General features: G+C 34.2%; 2 protein-coding genes across 2 annotated transcripts; both read left to right on the top strand.

Moving 5' to 3' along the window:
* On the top strand, window positions 2,306-5,399 carry LOC105173988. The gene is made up of 3 exons (XM_011095932.2): window positions 2,306-2,556; window positions 2,684-2,757; window positions 4,514-5,399. The coding sequence occupies exons 1-3, from the start codon at window positions 2,537-2,539 to the stop codon at window positions 5,194-5,196; spliced, it is 777 nt and encodes a 258-aa protein (XP_011094234.1). The 5' UTR covers window positions 2,306-2,536; the 3' UTR covers window positions 5,197-5,399.
* On the top strand, window positions 12,629-16,523 carry LOC105173987 (receptor-like kinase TMK3). The gene is made up of 2 exons (XM_011095931.2): window positions 12,629-15,259; window positions 15,756-16,523. The coding sequence occupies exons 1-2, from the start codon at window positions 13,033-13,035 to the stop codon at window positions 16,262-16,264; spliced, it is 2,736 nt and encodes a 911-aa protein (XP_011094233.1). The 5' UTR covers window positions 12,629-13,032; the 3' UTR covers window positions 16,265-16,523.

Raw genomic sequence — 17,780 nt, 5'->3', positions numbered from 1 at the left:
AGTTTTCCCCAATTATGTCAAATTGACATCTTGACGTGACTTGGGATTTGAGATATATTGTTGCTGGCTACTTTAATTTAGAGATGTAAAATGCTGTCAGTTTCTGAATCATTCCAGCATTTTATATATAGAGAGGTAAAAGACCATGAAATATTTTCATTTAAATTATAATTAAGGTAAAGTACAACCAACTTCTATAATTTTAGAATAATTATAAATATTTTCTCGTTATTTAAAAAATTATAAATACTTTCATAATATTTGATGAAATTATGCAATCATTGAATAGAGATATGAGGTTAATGTTAACTTTATCCTTACTTTTTTTTATTAAGAAGAAATTATAAAACAAAAATTAGAGAAGTTTGTTGTAATTTACCCTTATAATTACCATATAAGTGGTGAGCCATTTCAATCATATAATCTACTTTATGAAAGGACATGATTTATTCATTGGAACTGTCATATCACTACACTCTCTCAACATATAAATATATGTAAAATGATGAATTCATAAAGAATAGAAGACAAAATCTGAAAACCACTAAACTAACAACTCATCAACAGATGATGTTTACTCGTGAATTGTGTGATACAATAAAACCAATCAGATTTGCACAAGGTGGTGTGAAGGGAAGGAAGCCCAGTTCTTACAACCACAAAAGTTTGGGACATAAATTATTAGTCTCCACAAGCATACATTTGTTTTTCCATTCTGAAAACAATGTGTCGGGAAGGGTAAGTAAATAGAACCCAACGCATTGGAAGGTGGGAGTTTCTTGGAAGAGGGAGGGAAATGGAGTGGTGTGTTTCTTTCTCCCTTGTAAAATCAAAGTCTTGTGTGGAGCACCAAACGTGTGAACCCACAATAGCTTGTCTGGTGGCGGTGGGGCATTTACCAATTACCATGACCATGTGTGCCTGTCATCCATCAACCATTTGTAATGTCCGTGTTTTTATTTTTAAGTTGAGAATAATACAATTTCTTTTCTTTAGATTTGGTATAATTACATATAAAATTTTCTGTATTTTACTTTCATCTAACAAGTAAATTTATTTATTGCTCAAAAAATTCACTGAATTTATCGATATTAATAATAATAAAAAAATAAATAAAAATCGATATTTACTCTCAATTAACTTATTATTACTAACTTATTGCTGGTCAAGTAATTTTTTTCAAACTAAAAACTACCCTTGTAACGATGAAAATAAGTTAATCGGAATTAGAATTAAGGTGGAATTTTGAGCTATTTATAAATTCTAAAATATGTTCTCAATAAAATATTTTAAATAAATTATAAAAGTCACACAAAATTAAAACATATAATATTTTACGCAAAGAGGTACTGGTCGAGTAACACGGGGTGTCATTTTGGTATCTCATTCTATTTATTTATATTCTCCAATTATTTTTCTTTTTGGTATAATTATTTGGAATTCGGATCAATATATGGTGTAGCCCAGTTTGCTGAGCCCACACAATGTGGCCACATGGGTTCACACAAGGACATGTCCAACTTAACCCTATTTGCTTCACCTGTGACTTAAATTTTAGCAAAATATTCTTAATTTATATTTAGGTTTTCAATTAAGGCGACTTAAATTTATATTTTTAATTTTATGTATCCATATTACACGTTGAATTTTTTTTAAATAATGCATAAATAATTTTTATTTATATAATATTTTTTTGATAGTTATATATAATAAAATATTTCAATAAAATTTAATTTAATTGATAAAGTTCGAATCCCGTATCTATATGGTTATGGACTCAAATCGTATATATATGTGGATTATTACTCAATTTTAATAGGAAATTGATTTCCTATTATAATGATTTTGTTTTCAATAAAGGTAAATTGCATAAATAGATAAAAAGAGAAATAAAACAACACGGTTCAAGCAGTGGAGGCCCCGTCAAACCAAGGATTCCTCCAAGGTCGGTAAAGAACACGTATACTAACTACAGAGGGGAGGATATGACTAAATATGATATGTCTAATCTCCTCAACTACATTCTTAGCAAATGTGTCATAGGTACGGCCAGTATATTGAAAGATTCATTGATTTCGTTCTTGCCACAATAGATAATAATAACATAATAATAGTTATTAATTGGTATTATTGCTGGTAGTGAGGTTGATATAATTTTAATTGATTTTATTTAAAAAAAAAAAAACATGAGAAATAAAAAATGAGTTAGGACAGTTGACATGCGTGCATTCAGCAGTTTATAGGCGTGGAGGTGGCGATCAGTGGAGACGGTCTCTTTCCTTACAGACTAAGACTCGGAATTTGTAACTTAAGAGAAGGGCATTTATGTCATTCAAAGTAATCGAATACACCGGAAATCGTAATCCAAAGCCAGGCACCACCGTCTAGAAAAAGCAAAGCTCCCCAACTTGCGTAAACCCCTTTGCCCCATTATCATTTTCCCCGTGAGAAGAAGTAATCGTTTGCATTTGATTTTCAATTTCAACTACTACATTTTCTTCCCCGAAGTTACCAGAAGAGGAATCGAGGAAGAAAAATGGGGCTGCTCTCTAATAGGTAATTTTGATTAATTTTCTCTTTATCATTGTAATACATACATCAATTTTCTCGCTTCTCCTGTTTCTATTTTTGTTGAATTCATTTTAGTTTATGTATGTGTTTTTTATGTGGATTTACCGTGCAGAATCGAAAGGAAAAGCCTCAAACCAGGGGATCACATATATTCATGGCGCACTGCTTATATCTATGCTCATCACGGTTAGTTTTGATTGGATTTATGTAAAAGAAAAAGAAAAAAAGATCGGTGTGTGCGCGAATTTCGGAGTAATTAAGTTGTATAATGCTGTGTGATGAATGTTGGAAGAGCATATTGTCTTCTGTTATTTTTAGTTATTGAATGATAACTGAGTCCTTTTGGATAGTATTGGTAATCCTAGAGAGAGAGGGTGCGTGAAACAAACTTTAGGACAAATCCTAATAGAGTTGTGCGAAACGTAAGAGGATCATTTGGTTCTCCCCCAAGAAGTTGATGGATTATTTTTTTGCTCCATTCAGTATCTTAGACTTATTCGTTATCACCTTCACTAGATTGATATTATAGGCTCTCTGTGTTTGTATATATGGACAGGGTTCTGAAAGTTAAGTCTTTTGAGAGATTTGATGAAATTGCGTTAACTGGAATGGGATGGACGTGGATATTAATGGTGCTAAGCTTTAGAGTATTATTTCCTTCAACGTAAGTGCTTGAATGTATCTAAAGTTGGAAGGAGTTTTGGGCTAAATAACTGTATGTCATTGTATACAACTTAGCCTGGTGAAAGCACTCTGCTTTTTTCCGATCACCATCCAGAGATTCTGAGGCAGCTTATTAGGTGTATTAATTCTGTCATTATCAGAGTTTGCTGTGCATTTATTTTCAGCTTGCAGCTTCGCAACCATTTCCAAGATCTAAAGTAATAAAATATATCAAACTTCTTATGGTTATTTAACCAAAGAATGGTTTTGTATAGTTTATTTTTGTTGTTCCCCCGTTCCTTAGTTAAGTTATGTTGCTAATATGTAGTTTACTCTTCACAAAATCCATGATCCCGTTCATTCAATTTTTGTGCCCCAAAGTTAATCTCCTTGAGTGCTTTTGATCCTTCTTTACTCATCTAACAATGAAATAAATGTGGGTTTGTCTTTGAACTCTTTCCTTTTGAGTTCAGCTCTTGGTTTTCAAGTAATTCTGGAACATTTTATATACTTCAAGTTGTAGCCGCTGTATCATATCATAGTTTACATCCTTTCTTAGTACACTATCTTCTCAATGAAAGATGACTACTTGACCAGCATTTCCTTTCTCAAAGCAGATATTTTACTGTATTTCTTCCATTATTATTTAATTGAATAATTATGAGCCTTTGACATTAGAAACTATAGGAGGAGGAACTTCTTTTCTTCTGGCCTGTTGCATTTAAAATCTGATGGTCATGAGAAAAGCGCTCTAGACATTGATGTAGTCTTCATTCTCTTGGATTTGGGCGCACCCTTGCTCGACTTTCTGGAGCAACTAGGTGCTTTCACTTTCTTAACCATTACTATTATTCCTGGAGAACAGAACTGACAGGAAGCCCTTCATGAGTAATTAGTACAGCACAGAAGTGTGGTATACACTCAGAAAAGGACAGACTTCTTTACACTTAACAATTTAAGACCTCACAATTCAAAGCTTTGTGTAGATGTTGTTTGAGTTTGATAGTGTTTATAAATAAAAGCTGATTAATCTAGTCAAACGCAAGTAGTTAAGTGGCATTAAGAGAAAATTACATGGGATTCCACCTCTATTTAACTGGAGCATTATTTTTATGCCATCCGAGGAAGTACCAGGAGTCTCATTAAACTGATTGTCCTCCGTCTTCCATATCTAGTGCCCTTATTATCTATTTCATTTATGACTATACAATAGAACTAGTTTTCGTTGTTATTGTTCATACTGATAAATGTTTTTAGCATTTTATTTGGATGAGAACAGGGATCTATGTTGGGGATGATAAAGTGATACATTTCACGAGGCGCGGCCAAGAAGTGGGGACTGGGACTGTGTTAGATCTCCTTTTGGTGAGCTCAGGACCTACTCGATCTCATGTGCCATGCCCCACCTGTGTCCCTGCGGCAGAGGGCCATGGGGTGGTCTCCTCATGTTTGGATTGCTTCCTTGCCGGTGGCATTTTATACCGCTTTGAGTATGCTGTCAGCCCTGCTCTTTTTCTTGCAAAAGCGCGAGGAGGAACTTGTACGCTGGCTGTCTCAGATCCTGATGATGTGGTGATTCATCGTGCCAAGTACCTGCTTGACAACGGGTTTGGGTGCTATAATGTTTTCAAGAACAATTGTGAAGACTTTGCTATTTACTGCAAAACAGGATTGCTTGTGCTGGATCAAAGTACAATGGGGCAAAGTGGACAAGCCGTGTCCATCATAGGTGGACCCCTTGCGGCTGTCTTATCTACACCACTGCGTTTCGTCACCACCAATGTTTATGGGATGGTAGCTACTGCCGTTGGAGTTTATTGTGCTAGCCGTTATGCTGCGGACATTGGTATGAGGATGGATGTTGTGAAAATTCCTGTCGAGGATCTTACAAGGAGGTTAGCCACAGGGATGCTTCAGGTCCTTGAACCAAGTCTTGCAGCTCTACCAGCTCCTGCTAATTAGCACGTGTGCTGTGTCTTAACTATGAGATTAAGTTACGTTGTTCCTTGGTTTTATCGCAAGAGATGACAACTTGATGTACTTATTTCAGTACTAAGATTACTGAAGTTGGTTGGACTGGTGTAATAGACATTTTTATGCGGGTTTCAAGTTCTATGTACTCATGGCTATTGAATATGAAGCAGAAGAAAGATTTCATTATTGTATAGAGTTAGTTGCCGGCTGCTGCTACATCTGCGGGTTCACACCTCTGCCATCGCGGATATATAGTCAAAGCACTGAACAGATCCAAGGATCAAGATGTTCATGTGTGCTACCTGAGCGATTCTTGATTCTTAGGAGGTCTCCCAGATTTTAAAGCCTAGACAATCATGAAAGCGCGTCTATCGTGAACCCCATTGCAGTGCCGGAACACGGATGGTGGCCCATCCCGTGACCGCTATTCCTGTTCCTGACTACACAGATACCCAATGCTCATAAGAGGCAAACGTAGGACAATAAAAGAAAACTTTGTGCAAGATGCAAACTTCGTCTAAGTGATTGTTGAGAGACGAGTTGTTCTCCCAAAGTGGTCCCCCTTATCCTCCATCAATATTTCTGGCCGTCCGAATAGAGGTCCAAGAAGCATTCTCGAACTATAGCCTAAGTGGTGGCTCAAAAGAAAAATATCAACGAAATGTGGACCCACTCCCTTACAGAATGGACTGTGGCCTGATATTAACTGCCAAAACGGCCCCATCATCCCCAGATTTGATCCTCATGGATTGTCCGATTGATGAGGGCTTCCCCTTTCGACAACAACTGCAACTTATTTCCACCAAAAGCATGAAAAAGGACCAAACTTGAAAAAAATTACTGTGACTGATTTTTCTCAAAAAAATTACTGTGACTGATATTTCAGTAGGAAATCAGAAAAGGCCCTTGTTTGTTTTCTTAGGGAGGTATATATTTATTTGTTGATTTAGAAATATTATTGTATTACATACTGAATATTATAATAGTATATTGATTGCTTTTAAAATATCGATGTATCTTCAGAAACCGTAAGGCCTGATTTCCAAATCATCCGCATATAGGCATCATACCACTGCTGCTTCAATTCATCAACTAATTCTCCACAAAGAAATTCGTCGTAGCTAACATGGATTCACGCATCAAACAGTCACAACTCACAATATTGACACTTAATTTTATGGCTGGGGGTATCTAACATGGTGGCCAACCTGTCTGAGTCAAGTCTATACCTCAGAATAACATCACAACTGCATTCACATAAACTAAACACATGACTCCGACACAATGAGCTCAGACTTTGCTAAACATTTAGCAAAACAAAGCCTAACCTTGTCACGGATTTCAGACAGGAATCCACCCACAGCCACAAGCATTCCAGCTTGTCCGGATGGATAACCTCATGTCCCCTCACATTACAAGATTCTCCGCCTACTATTTCTAAAATATAATAACCAAAAACAAAAGCAAAAGAGAATTTGAATATAGATATATAATCTTTATTAAAAGCGGGCAACCACCAACAACGAATCTGAGACAAAATCCGTCACAAAACCTAAATGCAAGGAACAATTTAATCTATTAATCTTAGTATTATAAAGAAAGGGGCCCTTAATCTTTTTGACTAATTGGACACTATTTCCCCTACACATCCCAGACAAAAAGATTAACTTTATCATACTTTGGGGCCCAAAGTTTGTCCTAAATCAAAACACACCTTTGCACCGCCACTCCACACCAAAGCTCGTTTATTACCAGCAATCCAATGCTCAATTAAGAAATAGGATAAAATACATATGATTGGATTTGGGAGATCTTGTACTAATTTTGTGGGTTTTGTTACTTGCATAGAATTTTGATTATCATTGGTTGTCTGATTGCAATTATGTAATGGAAAGATTATTTTGTATTTGAGTTGAGGGTGGAACTGAAAGCGACGACTCACCGACGGTGGCCCCATTGTTCATGCAGAATCTACACATTTCTTTAGTATGTATATTGGTTATGAAATTAAGCAGTTGATGACGCTAGATGGGTGTATGTATACATAATACAATAGTTCCGCCTTTTTTGTAGTCCAAATAAATTGTGAAAAAAATGGTAGTTAATCAACATTAAAATTTGAAAATTATTTCATATTTACAAACTCATCAGTATGGTATAAAAATTGATAGAGAATTACTTATAATTTTTTGCTTAAATCAACATAAATTAGGTAGTATAAATAAAAAATATTTTTTCCAACAATAAACTGATACATACATGTTTTTTAGATAATTGCAAACACCGGTTAAATCAATCAGAGTCTGGAGTAGAAGTGATTCCGGGCCATTAATTTCCTGTTTTCTTGGTGTGTTATTTGGTTCTATTTTTTTTTAAAAAAAATATTATACTTTTTATTCTATTTAAAATATACATATTATGTGTATATAAATTATATAATTTATTCTATTTAAAGAAATATTTTATATACCCACGTACATGTTAAATTTAGTGGAGTGGAAGTCAAAATAGGCAGCTAAGAAACGTGGAAGCAAATATATTTACCGACTATGACACTATTTCAGTCTTTTGCCGTAGAAAGCGTTCACACTCAACTTTGTGTATCTTTTAGCATATGATGAAAAAGGATGTCGCGTTTTGCTTTGTTTGTTTTTTCTTTAAGTCTTTTTTATTTAATGCCTAATTGGCTGCAAAATTAATATTTTCCCCCATATCAAGTGCTCAATATTTAAATATTATTGTACTGCATAATAAATATTATAATAGTTTATTATTTGCTTTAAAATATTTAATTTTTTCTATTTTTTGTTTAAATAACAAAAAAGAAACTTAACGCGACTAGTGTATTACCCGAGTTATTTTTTCTTTTTCTTTTTTTTGAATATTATAAACTGATATTTATCTCATTATAATTCTTGTAAAAGGATGTCTTGAGTTGAAAAATAATAGACTCCTCTATTTCCGGTGATTTAGACATTCTTGTAAGTAAATTTCCAAAAGGAATACCTCAAAAGTCAAACGAAAGGAACCTTCTTTCTCTCTCTCTCTCTCTTAGGAATCCATCATATTCATACAAATATTTCATCAACGTCTATCAGTCAATACGAGGAATTTTTGAGTGATACAAATGTTCAGTAGATTATTTTTCTTACATCCACTTACTGATATTTAGGACCACCCTAAAGTTCAAACAAAGCAATAATCCACACCTTTCAATTTATTTAAAACTAATGACAAAAATTGTAGGGATAAATTGTTTTTTTTTTTATTCTATTGAAAAGAACATCAGAAAAGATGACAAGGGTATCGCAAACAATTACCCCAAGTTGAATTTCTCGAGGAATTTGGGAGATTTAGAAAAGAATTTCAAATGACTTCATATTTACAAATCATTATAATGCCACAAAATATAATTTAAAAAAAATAAAATTTTAATAATTAGTTTCAAATTCTTTTCAATATGAATTTATTCAAATAGGTTTCATGAATTTGATATTATTAGGTTAAAAATCCATCTATCCAAGTACAACATCAGATGTTTACGTTGCCAAGTTTCTGAAACTACATTTATGATTGGATATTTGAATTTTTGGTAGAAAATATAAAGAGAAATAGAAAGATATTGAATCCATGATATCTTGGTCCAGTAGTTAAGGCTGAGGTCACGTGAACAAGTTCGGAGTCATAGGTTCGAATTTGACCACCAAATGTATGAATATGTGTCTCACTTTATGTGAGTTTATTGTAATTTTTGTTTCATTTATTATTTTTAATTACATTGATGTATTAATTATCAAATATTTCTGCAATGATTAAACTGATATATATATTGCTCAATTTATTAAAGTATTGATATAATAATATAATTATATATTTTTTTTTAAAAAAAACATCGAAAACTGAAAGTCACAATAATCGCATTTACATATTCTTAGTATTGTCATAATTTTGTGGTCCGAAAATAGGTAAAAGGTTGTTTGGGGTTGAAAAGAATTGGGTAAGAGAATCTAAGTGAAAAGGAAAGCTTTTCTTATGAAAGGCTGATGATATAAATCATAAATAATCCAAACTACATAATTTTTGTGTATCATTAAAAACAATAATTCACAACAATTTGCACAAAAAATGAGCACCACATGAATTATGGTAAAAGCTTTGTATGAATTAATGGTGTGTATATTTGTTGTCATCATCATTGTCATTTCATTTGACCTCCATCATCGCCAACTCATCAATCCCACACAAATACTACGTTTACGGTGAAGCAAAATTTTCCTTTCAATTTCATCACCCAGACCACCTCTGAAACAAACATTATTAGCTCAGAATGCAACAACTTTGATTTTTGCACCACTATTCTTAAGAAATATATTTCAAACATATTTTATTCTTTATTTTTTAGAGAAATCATTGGTAGATTTGCTATCGTAATGAAATCGTTGGTAGATTTGTTATTGTAATGAAATCGTTGGTTTTTTGTAAAAAAAAAAAAAAAAAGAATAAAAATATAAGTTTATTTTTATATGTTGGGTGAAGCATTGGGAATTCAATAATTGAGAATTAGTGTGGGTGGCAGGCAAGTGGACTTTCTAGTAGCTTTTCTCATGGGGCACAACTGTCTGCAAAATTGAAATTATGTAATAATATAAACGGGTAATTATGTAACATCTACACGCGCATAATAAATGTAGAAGCGCATGACTGCGTGAACCCTTAACCATATACCTCAACACACTATAAATGCTAAATGCAACCCACGCTTCTTCTCATTTGCTCATTTATTATGCATCACTCCTTCCTCAAAACTGCTATTGTATGAAAACACAATTCTTTTTAAAGTAAAAATAATAAATTATTATTAATTAAAATAAATCGATTACAATCATTCATGTCGAATATCAATATTAATATCTAACAAAAACCATTACAACAATCATACTCTAATTAATAATATCGAATAAACTAAATTTAACCAGCACCTACTATTACCGTAGAAACAACATCTCATGCAGTAAAAAATCAATCTGTTCCCAAAAATCTAAACATGGAAACTAGGGTAGGTCATGTGGCTACCCGTGCTAAGATAAATATCTTTTGACCTTCTTTCACATTCATACCTAAATCTTAAATAAATATGCAAAATTAGCATTGATGATTATTTAATTAGATACCTCCTATGTCCTAGACTCCTAAGTAGGTGTCTAAGCATATATTTGATATTAAAATAATTTCGTATTGAGCGAGACAATAGGTTTTATTTACACTCCCCTTCCTTGAGATTGAGTGTAATTGCACGTAAATTTTATCTGATTTGAAAATTTACATTTAATGTTCCAAAAATTACACGTAAAGATTTATTGATTTTACTGATATTAATAAAAAAATTAATAAAAATTAATATTTACCATGATTGACTTATTAATAACTTATTGCAAATCAAATAATTCTTTTCCTACTAAACTACATTTTGTAACGGTGAAAATATACCTCATCATATGTATTAATGCGTGAAGACGTACAAAGGTAATTTGATCGTAAAAAGATCTATTTTACTTGCAATAAATCAGTAATAAGTCAATTGGGGGTAAATGTAATTTTTTTTTTTTTTGTTGTTGTTAATGTCAGTAAATTGGGTGAATTTTGACTAATGGGGGGCTTATTTATTAGACGAAAACAAACATTAGAAGTGTTAGATGTAATTTTTCAAACCACATGAGGTTTATGTGTAATTACACCAAACCTCAAAAAAAGAAAATATAATTATTCCTACAAATTATGGTAAAATTACATTAAATAATATAAACACACACATACGATGGAACTCGAACCCATAAATGCAAACTTATTCACAAATGGTCAACTTTAATTACTAAGGCTAAGCGATCATTGGTTATTTGGGTGCCTAGTGCCTACTTGGTACTTTAGTTAGAGGGTTTAGCTGAACTCATAAATTTTCTCAAAAAAAAAACATCAGATATTAGAAAACGTTTGATAATTTTTTTGGGGAAGAGCTTGCAAGATTATAAACTAAGATATTAAAAAATAACGAGTTCATATTTTTTTAAATTTTTTAAAAATTTCACTCAAATTTGATAATATTCATGACAAAATTGTTGTTGGTAGTTATTTTATCCAAATATTTTAAAACTTTATCTGTAGAATAAAACATAACATTTTAGTATAAGTTCTAAAAATATCTTATAAGGTGTCAATATAAAATATATGATTTTCTGTTGCGGTTAATTACTATAGCAGAAGAAGAAAATTATGACAAATACAAATCAACTACGACTTCACAATGGCCATTGATCATTGTTTCTGCAAGTGTAGCCAAAACATTAGCTATGGTCAAAATTATGACAAATATAGTAAAAAATATGGGTTGAGGAATTAGTTTAATTGTTCACGTTGAGGTTTTATGATGTGAAAATACGTGTTATAGGTTTGAATTATGCTATATATGTATGAAAAATTATTATTAGTAAAACGGAGCCGTAGACAGAAACACAGAGCAGCAACATCTTCTTTAGAGCAAACCGTAGAAGCATCCCGTTAAAAAGAAAAAAACAAAGCATATTGTAAAAATGAAGACCAGGTTCATTGGAATTCCAGAACAAACCAAAAGATGCCCTATCCATGAAAAATCACAAATAATAATAATGTTATGCAATCCTAAAATACTGGTGTGAAACCACGTCTAAAAAGACGAAAATGCCATTTCCATCATTTCAGGATAAAATTGGAGGCCACGATTGAGGTCTCATTTTATATAAGTATTTGTTTCACTTTATATGAGATACCGTGTATCGTAATTTATTATTATATTTAGCAATATTACGCCTCATTACTTTGTGTGATGAGATTAAAACGATACAAATTAGTGAGTGGGATATGTAGTGATAGGACTATGTAATATATTAGTTACTTTGTGGGATGAAGTTATTGAATTAATGTGTGATAATTTTAGCTTAAATTACTAGTATGCCATTAATTTGAAAAAATATTATGAAATATCAAATTAAGCCTTAATAAGACAGAACGATCATTCGAAATTCAATTAGCAATTTTAGTTTTTAATTATTATTTTTTTAATGATTTTTTCAAAGCACCCAAAATGAAAATAATAAGAATTTAGATAAATTAGACTTTCAAAAAATTATTTTGGGCCGGTGGATTTTGCAGAATAATTAATCCCACCTCATTTGATGGAATTACAATCAATCATTTATTCTCTTATTATGTTGAGTTCGCCTTTAGAAAAACAAAAAAATTGATTGGATATCTAAATTAAGTAAATAAAATTGTAATGTATTGATTGTGTAGATGAAATTTGTTATTGTTGATATATTATTATTGTTTTGAATAAAGGACAAAAAAATTGGACGCAGCCCCTATCCACAATTTAACAGAAAACTAATTGAGATTCAGATTTATCCCGCAATCTGCTTTTTCTTGATCCGGATTTGAAAAATTCTCATCAAAGATCCACATTTTTTCAGTGTCTTCACTTCCACAACAAGTTTCACTGAAAAGTTTCTTCCTTTATCAGTTGTTAATTAATTTCGTCTTCTCTGTTTACTAGTCTTGCTTATGCCACACCACCACTAAGGGTTCTGCAGCCGTATTTCTCGCTCCAATTATCACTCCCCCCTCCCCTTGGATTCTTCTGATCTGAAACAAAGAGCCCATGTCCCATGTTTCTCTACCACTCTTTCTTCCAAGATTTCAGATGGGCTTCTCAAGAAACTGTCGTTAGAGTGCTCTTATAGCTTTTCTTTGAATTCTCAATGCTTGTACAGTGCTGTTCCTCTTCAAAAATTTGCCATGGAGGGTTGTATCCGGATAGCATTTCTTGTGTCTTTCTTTGTGTTTAGTGTTTCAGTTGTTCGTGGTGTTACAGACCCCAAAGATTTAGCTGTTCTGAATCAGTTCAGGAAAGGTCTGGAAAATGCTGAGCTCTTGCAATGGCCGGCCACTGGAGATGACCCTTGTGGTCCTCCGAGTTGGCCTCACATATACTGTTCTGGCAACAGGGTTTCGCAGATTCAGGTTAGAGGTTTGGGTTTAAAGGGCCCTTTGCCTGAGAATTTCAATCAGTTGTCTATGTTGTCGAATATAGGTCTTCAACAGAACCAGTTTAGTGGGAATTTGCCATCTTTTAGTGGGTTGGCGCAATTGCGGTACGCTTATTTGGATTACAACAATTTTGACACAATCCCATCAGATTTCTTTAAAGGGCTTGTGAATTTGGAGGTTTTGGCATTGGATTATAACCCTCTGAATGCCACCACTGGGTGGTCATTGCCGTCTGACGTGCAGAGTTCAGCTCAGCTGAAAAATCTTACTCTGATGAGTTGCAACGTGGCTGGTCCTTTGCCTGAATTCTTGGGAAATATGTCCTCTTTGGAGGTCTTGAAGTTGTCGTTAAATCGACTTGTGGCGACCATGGAGTCACTCACTAGTCTTTGGCTACATGGGAACCATTTTTCAGGTAAAATACCTGACAACATTGGTGATTTAGTTTCTTTGCAGGATCTTAATCTCAATAGGAATGATCTTTTTGGTCTCATTCCTGATAGCTTGGCAAACATGGCATTAGCTCATTTGGATTTGAATAACAATCGTTTCATGGGTCCTATGCCGAAATTCAAAGCTGTTAATGCAACCTATGAATCAAACCCTTTCTGTCTTCCTAATCCAGGTGCTCCTTGTGCCCCAGATGTTATGGCTTTGTTAGAGTTTCTTGATGGGGTGAATTACCCCTCCAGGCTTGTCCAGTCATGGTCAGGTAATAATCCATGCCAAGTTTCCTGGCTAGGAATAGGGTGTGATCCCAGTGGAAATATCATTACCATAAACTTACCCAATTATAATCTTTCTGGCATATTAAGCCCTTCAATTGCAGCCCTTGGTTCCCTCACTCATATTTATCTTGAGTCCAACAACCTGTCAGGCCCAATTCCGACGAACTGGACTAGTTTGAAATCTTTGACACTGTTGAATTTGGGTGAGAACAATATCTCGCCTCCTCTTCCAAGATTTAGTAGCAATGTAAAGCTTGTTTTAGAAGGGAACTCTCTATTAAACTCCAATCCTCCTGGAGCATCCCCGTCCGGAAGTAATGGCACGTCGGATTCTCAGGGTTCACCGTCTAGACCTAACTCTGCCGGTTCTACATATGAACCCACTGGAGGAAAGCACTCCAATAAGTTACTTGTAATTGTAGCCCCAGTTGCAAGTTTTGCACTTCTGGTGGTCTTGGTTTTGCCAGTTTCTATTTATTTCTATAAAAAGAGAAAAGAGGGACAACCTGCTCCAAGCTCCCTTGTGATTCATCCACGAGATCCATCTGATTCAGATAACACGGTCAAGATTGTGGTTGCAGATGGCACAAATAGAAGTGCTTCTTCCTTGACCACTAGTAGTCCTGCAAGTTTGAATAGTAGTGGATCTCATGTGGTCGAGGCCGGAAATCTGGTCATATCAATTCAAGTTCTTCGAAACGTGACCAAGAATTTTGCGCCAGAAAACGAACTTGGTCGTGGTGGTTTTGGGGTCGTTTACAAGGGAGAATTGGATGATGGAACTAAAATAGCAGTAAAAAGAATGGAGGCCGGGGTAATTAGCAGCAAGGCGTTGGATGAATTTCAATCTGAAATTGCTGTTCTGTCTAAAGTTCGTCACAGGCATTTGGTATCTCTTTTGGGATATTCAATTGCCGGAAATGAAAGAATTCTGGTTTATGAGTACTTGTCTCAGGGGGCTCTTAGCAAGCATCTTTTTCATTGGAAGAAATTGCAGCTGGAGCCTCTCTCTTGGAAGAGGAGGCTAAATATTGCCCTCGATGTTGCTAGAGGAATGGAGTATCTTCACACTCTAGCGCACCAGAGTTTCATACACAGAGACCTTAAATCTTCAAACATCTTACTCGGGGATGACTTTCGAGCAAAAGTATCAGATTTTGGTCTGGTTAAACTTGCTCCTGATGGAGAGAAATCGGTAGTCACTCGGCTAGCTGGAACTTTTGGATACTTGGCCCCTGAATATGCTGGTAAGTTTCTCAGTTTGTTAAAACATTAAAGTAAAATATCTACACCTCCTATATCTGAGTGTGTGACATTGCTAGTTAACTAAATTTCCCTTGTTTGAACATATGTTCTCTGATCAGTAATCTGTTAATGTACTTATTGAATCATGCAAGTGCCATCTCTACTCAGTAATACAATTAATGCTTTTGAAATTGTCATTTAAAGTCGCGTGTGATTGAATACTGTAAACATTCCTCGAATTCTAAAAGAAACTTTTAGAAGAAAAATTTAAGGTGTCTTTTTTCTACCTTTTTCATTTTTCATGTTATTCTATGATACACTGCACAAAATGGTATGTAAATCTTAGTTTGGTGATGACCATCATAACTAGTTTATCCTCCCTTGTTGTCTAGTCTTCCAGTTTGAGACACATCATGCTTTCCCTTTTCTATTATTACCATGTTTCTCTATGTAGTCTGAGCATAACAACAACTTACTAAAACTTCAATCCTCATCCAGTCACAGGTAAAATCACGACAAAAGCAGACGTCTTCAGTTTTGGTGTTGTGCTGATGGAGCTATTAACTGGAATGATGGCACTTGATGAGGACAGGCCTGAGGAAAGCCAATACTTAGTTGCATGGTTCTGGCACATCAAATCAAGCAAAGACAAGCTAATGGCAGCAATAGACCCAGCCCTTGACGCCAAAGAAGAAAAGTTAGAGAGCATCTCCATTGTTGCTGAGCTTGCTGGTCACTGCACGGCAAGAGAACCCAACCAACGACCCGACATGGGCCATGCCGTTAATGTCCTGGCCTCCCTTGTAGAGAAGTGGAAACCACTTGCTGATGATACGGAGGAGTATTGCGGTATCGACTATAGCCTCCCACTTAACCAAATGGTCAAGGATTGGCAAGAAGCTGAATCAAAAGATGTGAGCTATATGGACCTCGAGGATAGTAAGGGTAGCATCCCGGCTAGACCTGCTGGATTTGCTGAGTCCTTCACCTCAGTCGATGGGCGGTAGCATAGGTACTCTGCAATTTTGTTTTGATGTAGATAACTTGGTTTATTTTCCATGTGGAGTTCTATTTTATTTCTTCAAACTATTGGTTCTGGTGACAAGTTTCTATTAGAGCTCACAATGTCTATTTGTCGGCTCTAATACTGATCTTGTGGATGTAGATACAGAACAGCAGAAACAGTCAGCCACTCAAAGCTGCATATGTTATTCTCTTGTTTTTTTTTTTTATGAACATTGTTCATCTCATGTTGTTGCTTCCTGAGAATGTCTATTTGTCGGCTCTAATACTGATCTTGTGGATGTAGATACAGAACAGCAGAAACAGTCAGCCACTCAAAGCTGCATATGTTATTCTCTTGTTTTTTTTTTTTATGAACATTGTTCATCTCATGTTGTTGCTTCCTGAGCTCTGTGTTTCAGATTTCATTGATGGTCTCTGATGTTTGCCCCTTTATCCTCATCCAAGTATAGAACACCACTGATCATAGTGCATTTTCTCTTGTTATTGATTCAAAAGCATAAGGGTGCAAGTTGATGTATTTCCCTCAGATTTTATGATCACAAGATTTGCCCTATTTAAGGAAAATTAAAAATACACAAATGAAAATTTAGAAACAAGGGATATTACACCCAAAATAATCATTAAAGTTAGATATTACTATAACAAAGATTCATTAATATTGAAATATTGTAATGTATATTTTCTTACTTTATTTCATGGTAAAGTTGAAATTTCAAAACTCTTCAATTGACAGAGAATTTTAGATTTAGATCCCACATATATATGCGGTAAGTTTATTATATAGTATCTCTTGTATTCCCTTAAAAAAAAAGGTCATCTTTGGTTATATGATCTTAACAAGGAATATATGTAACATAAGATTATTATTATTATTTTTACTATGCATAAAGTTTTAAGAAATAATTAAGAGATTTTTTTTAAAACATATGTAAATATGAAAAAAAATACCAACATAATTATTTTAGCAATAATAATAATAATAATTAAAATTCCAAAAATACATTCTGGTAAAAAGGAAGTGGACCCATCTACCCTACAACTACAACTGAAAATAGGAATTGTCTGAATCAATTGTCCTTTTGAACCCACACCCACAAACCCACACATGTTCCTGTTAATCCTCCCACTCCCACTCAGTCCCAGACAAACATATTCCTCAAATCATAGTCTTAATCATACTTGAAAATTCTTAAAACATAGTAACGGAGATGAAATGTCAATGTCCACTAAGCCTAGAACGTGGCACGACCCAAGAGCAACATCACTTTGATGTTCAAATTATTATGGGGGTAAATAAAAGAAAGTGGTGCATCAACGTCAGAGATTTGTGGGTGTAGAAGTAGAACGTGAAAGAGTCATGTTTAGGTAGGTGTATGATTGTCACATGACCAATAAAATGGGATTTACGTGGATTATTATTATATTATATTATTATTATTAGTAGTAGTATTGTTGTGAGTTAATGGGTAATGATGCACCTCATCATTCTTTTCAATC

The sequence above is a fragment of the Sesamum indicum genome, linkage group LG11, assembly GCF_000512975.1.
Source record: "Sesamum indicum cultivar Zhongzhi No. 13 linkage group LG11, S_indicum_v1.0, whole genome shotgun sequence".
NCBI classification, from domain to species: domain Eukaryota; kingdom Viridiplantae; phylum Streptophyta; class Magnoliopsida; order Lamiales; family Pedaliaceae; genus Sesamum; species Sesamum indicum.
Note: the sequence above shows the minus strand (reverse complement) of the source record. Positions and strands in the feature narration are given on the sequence as shown.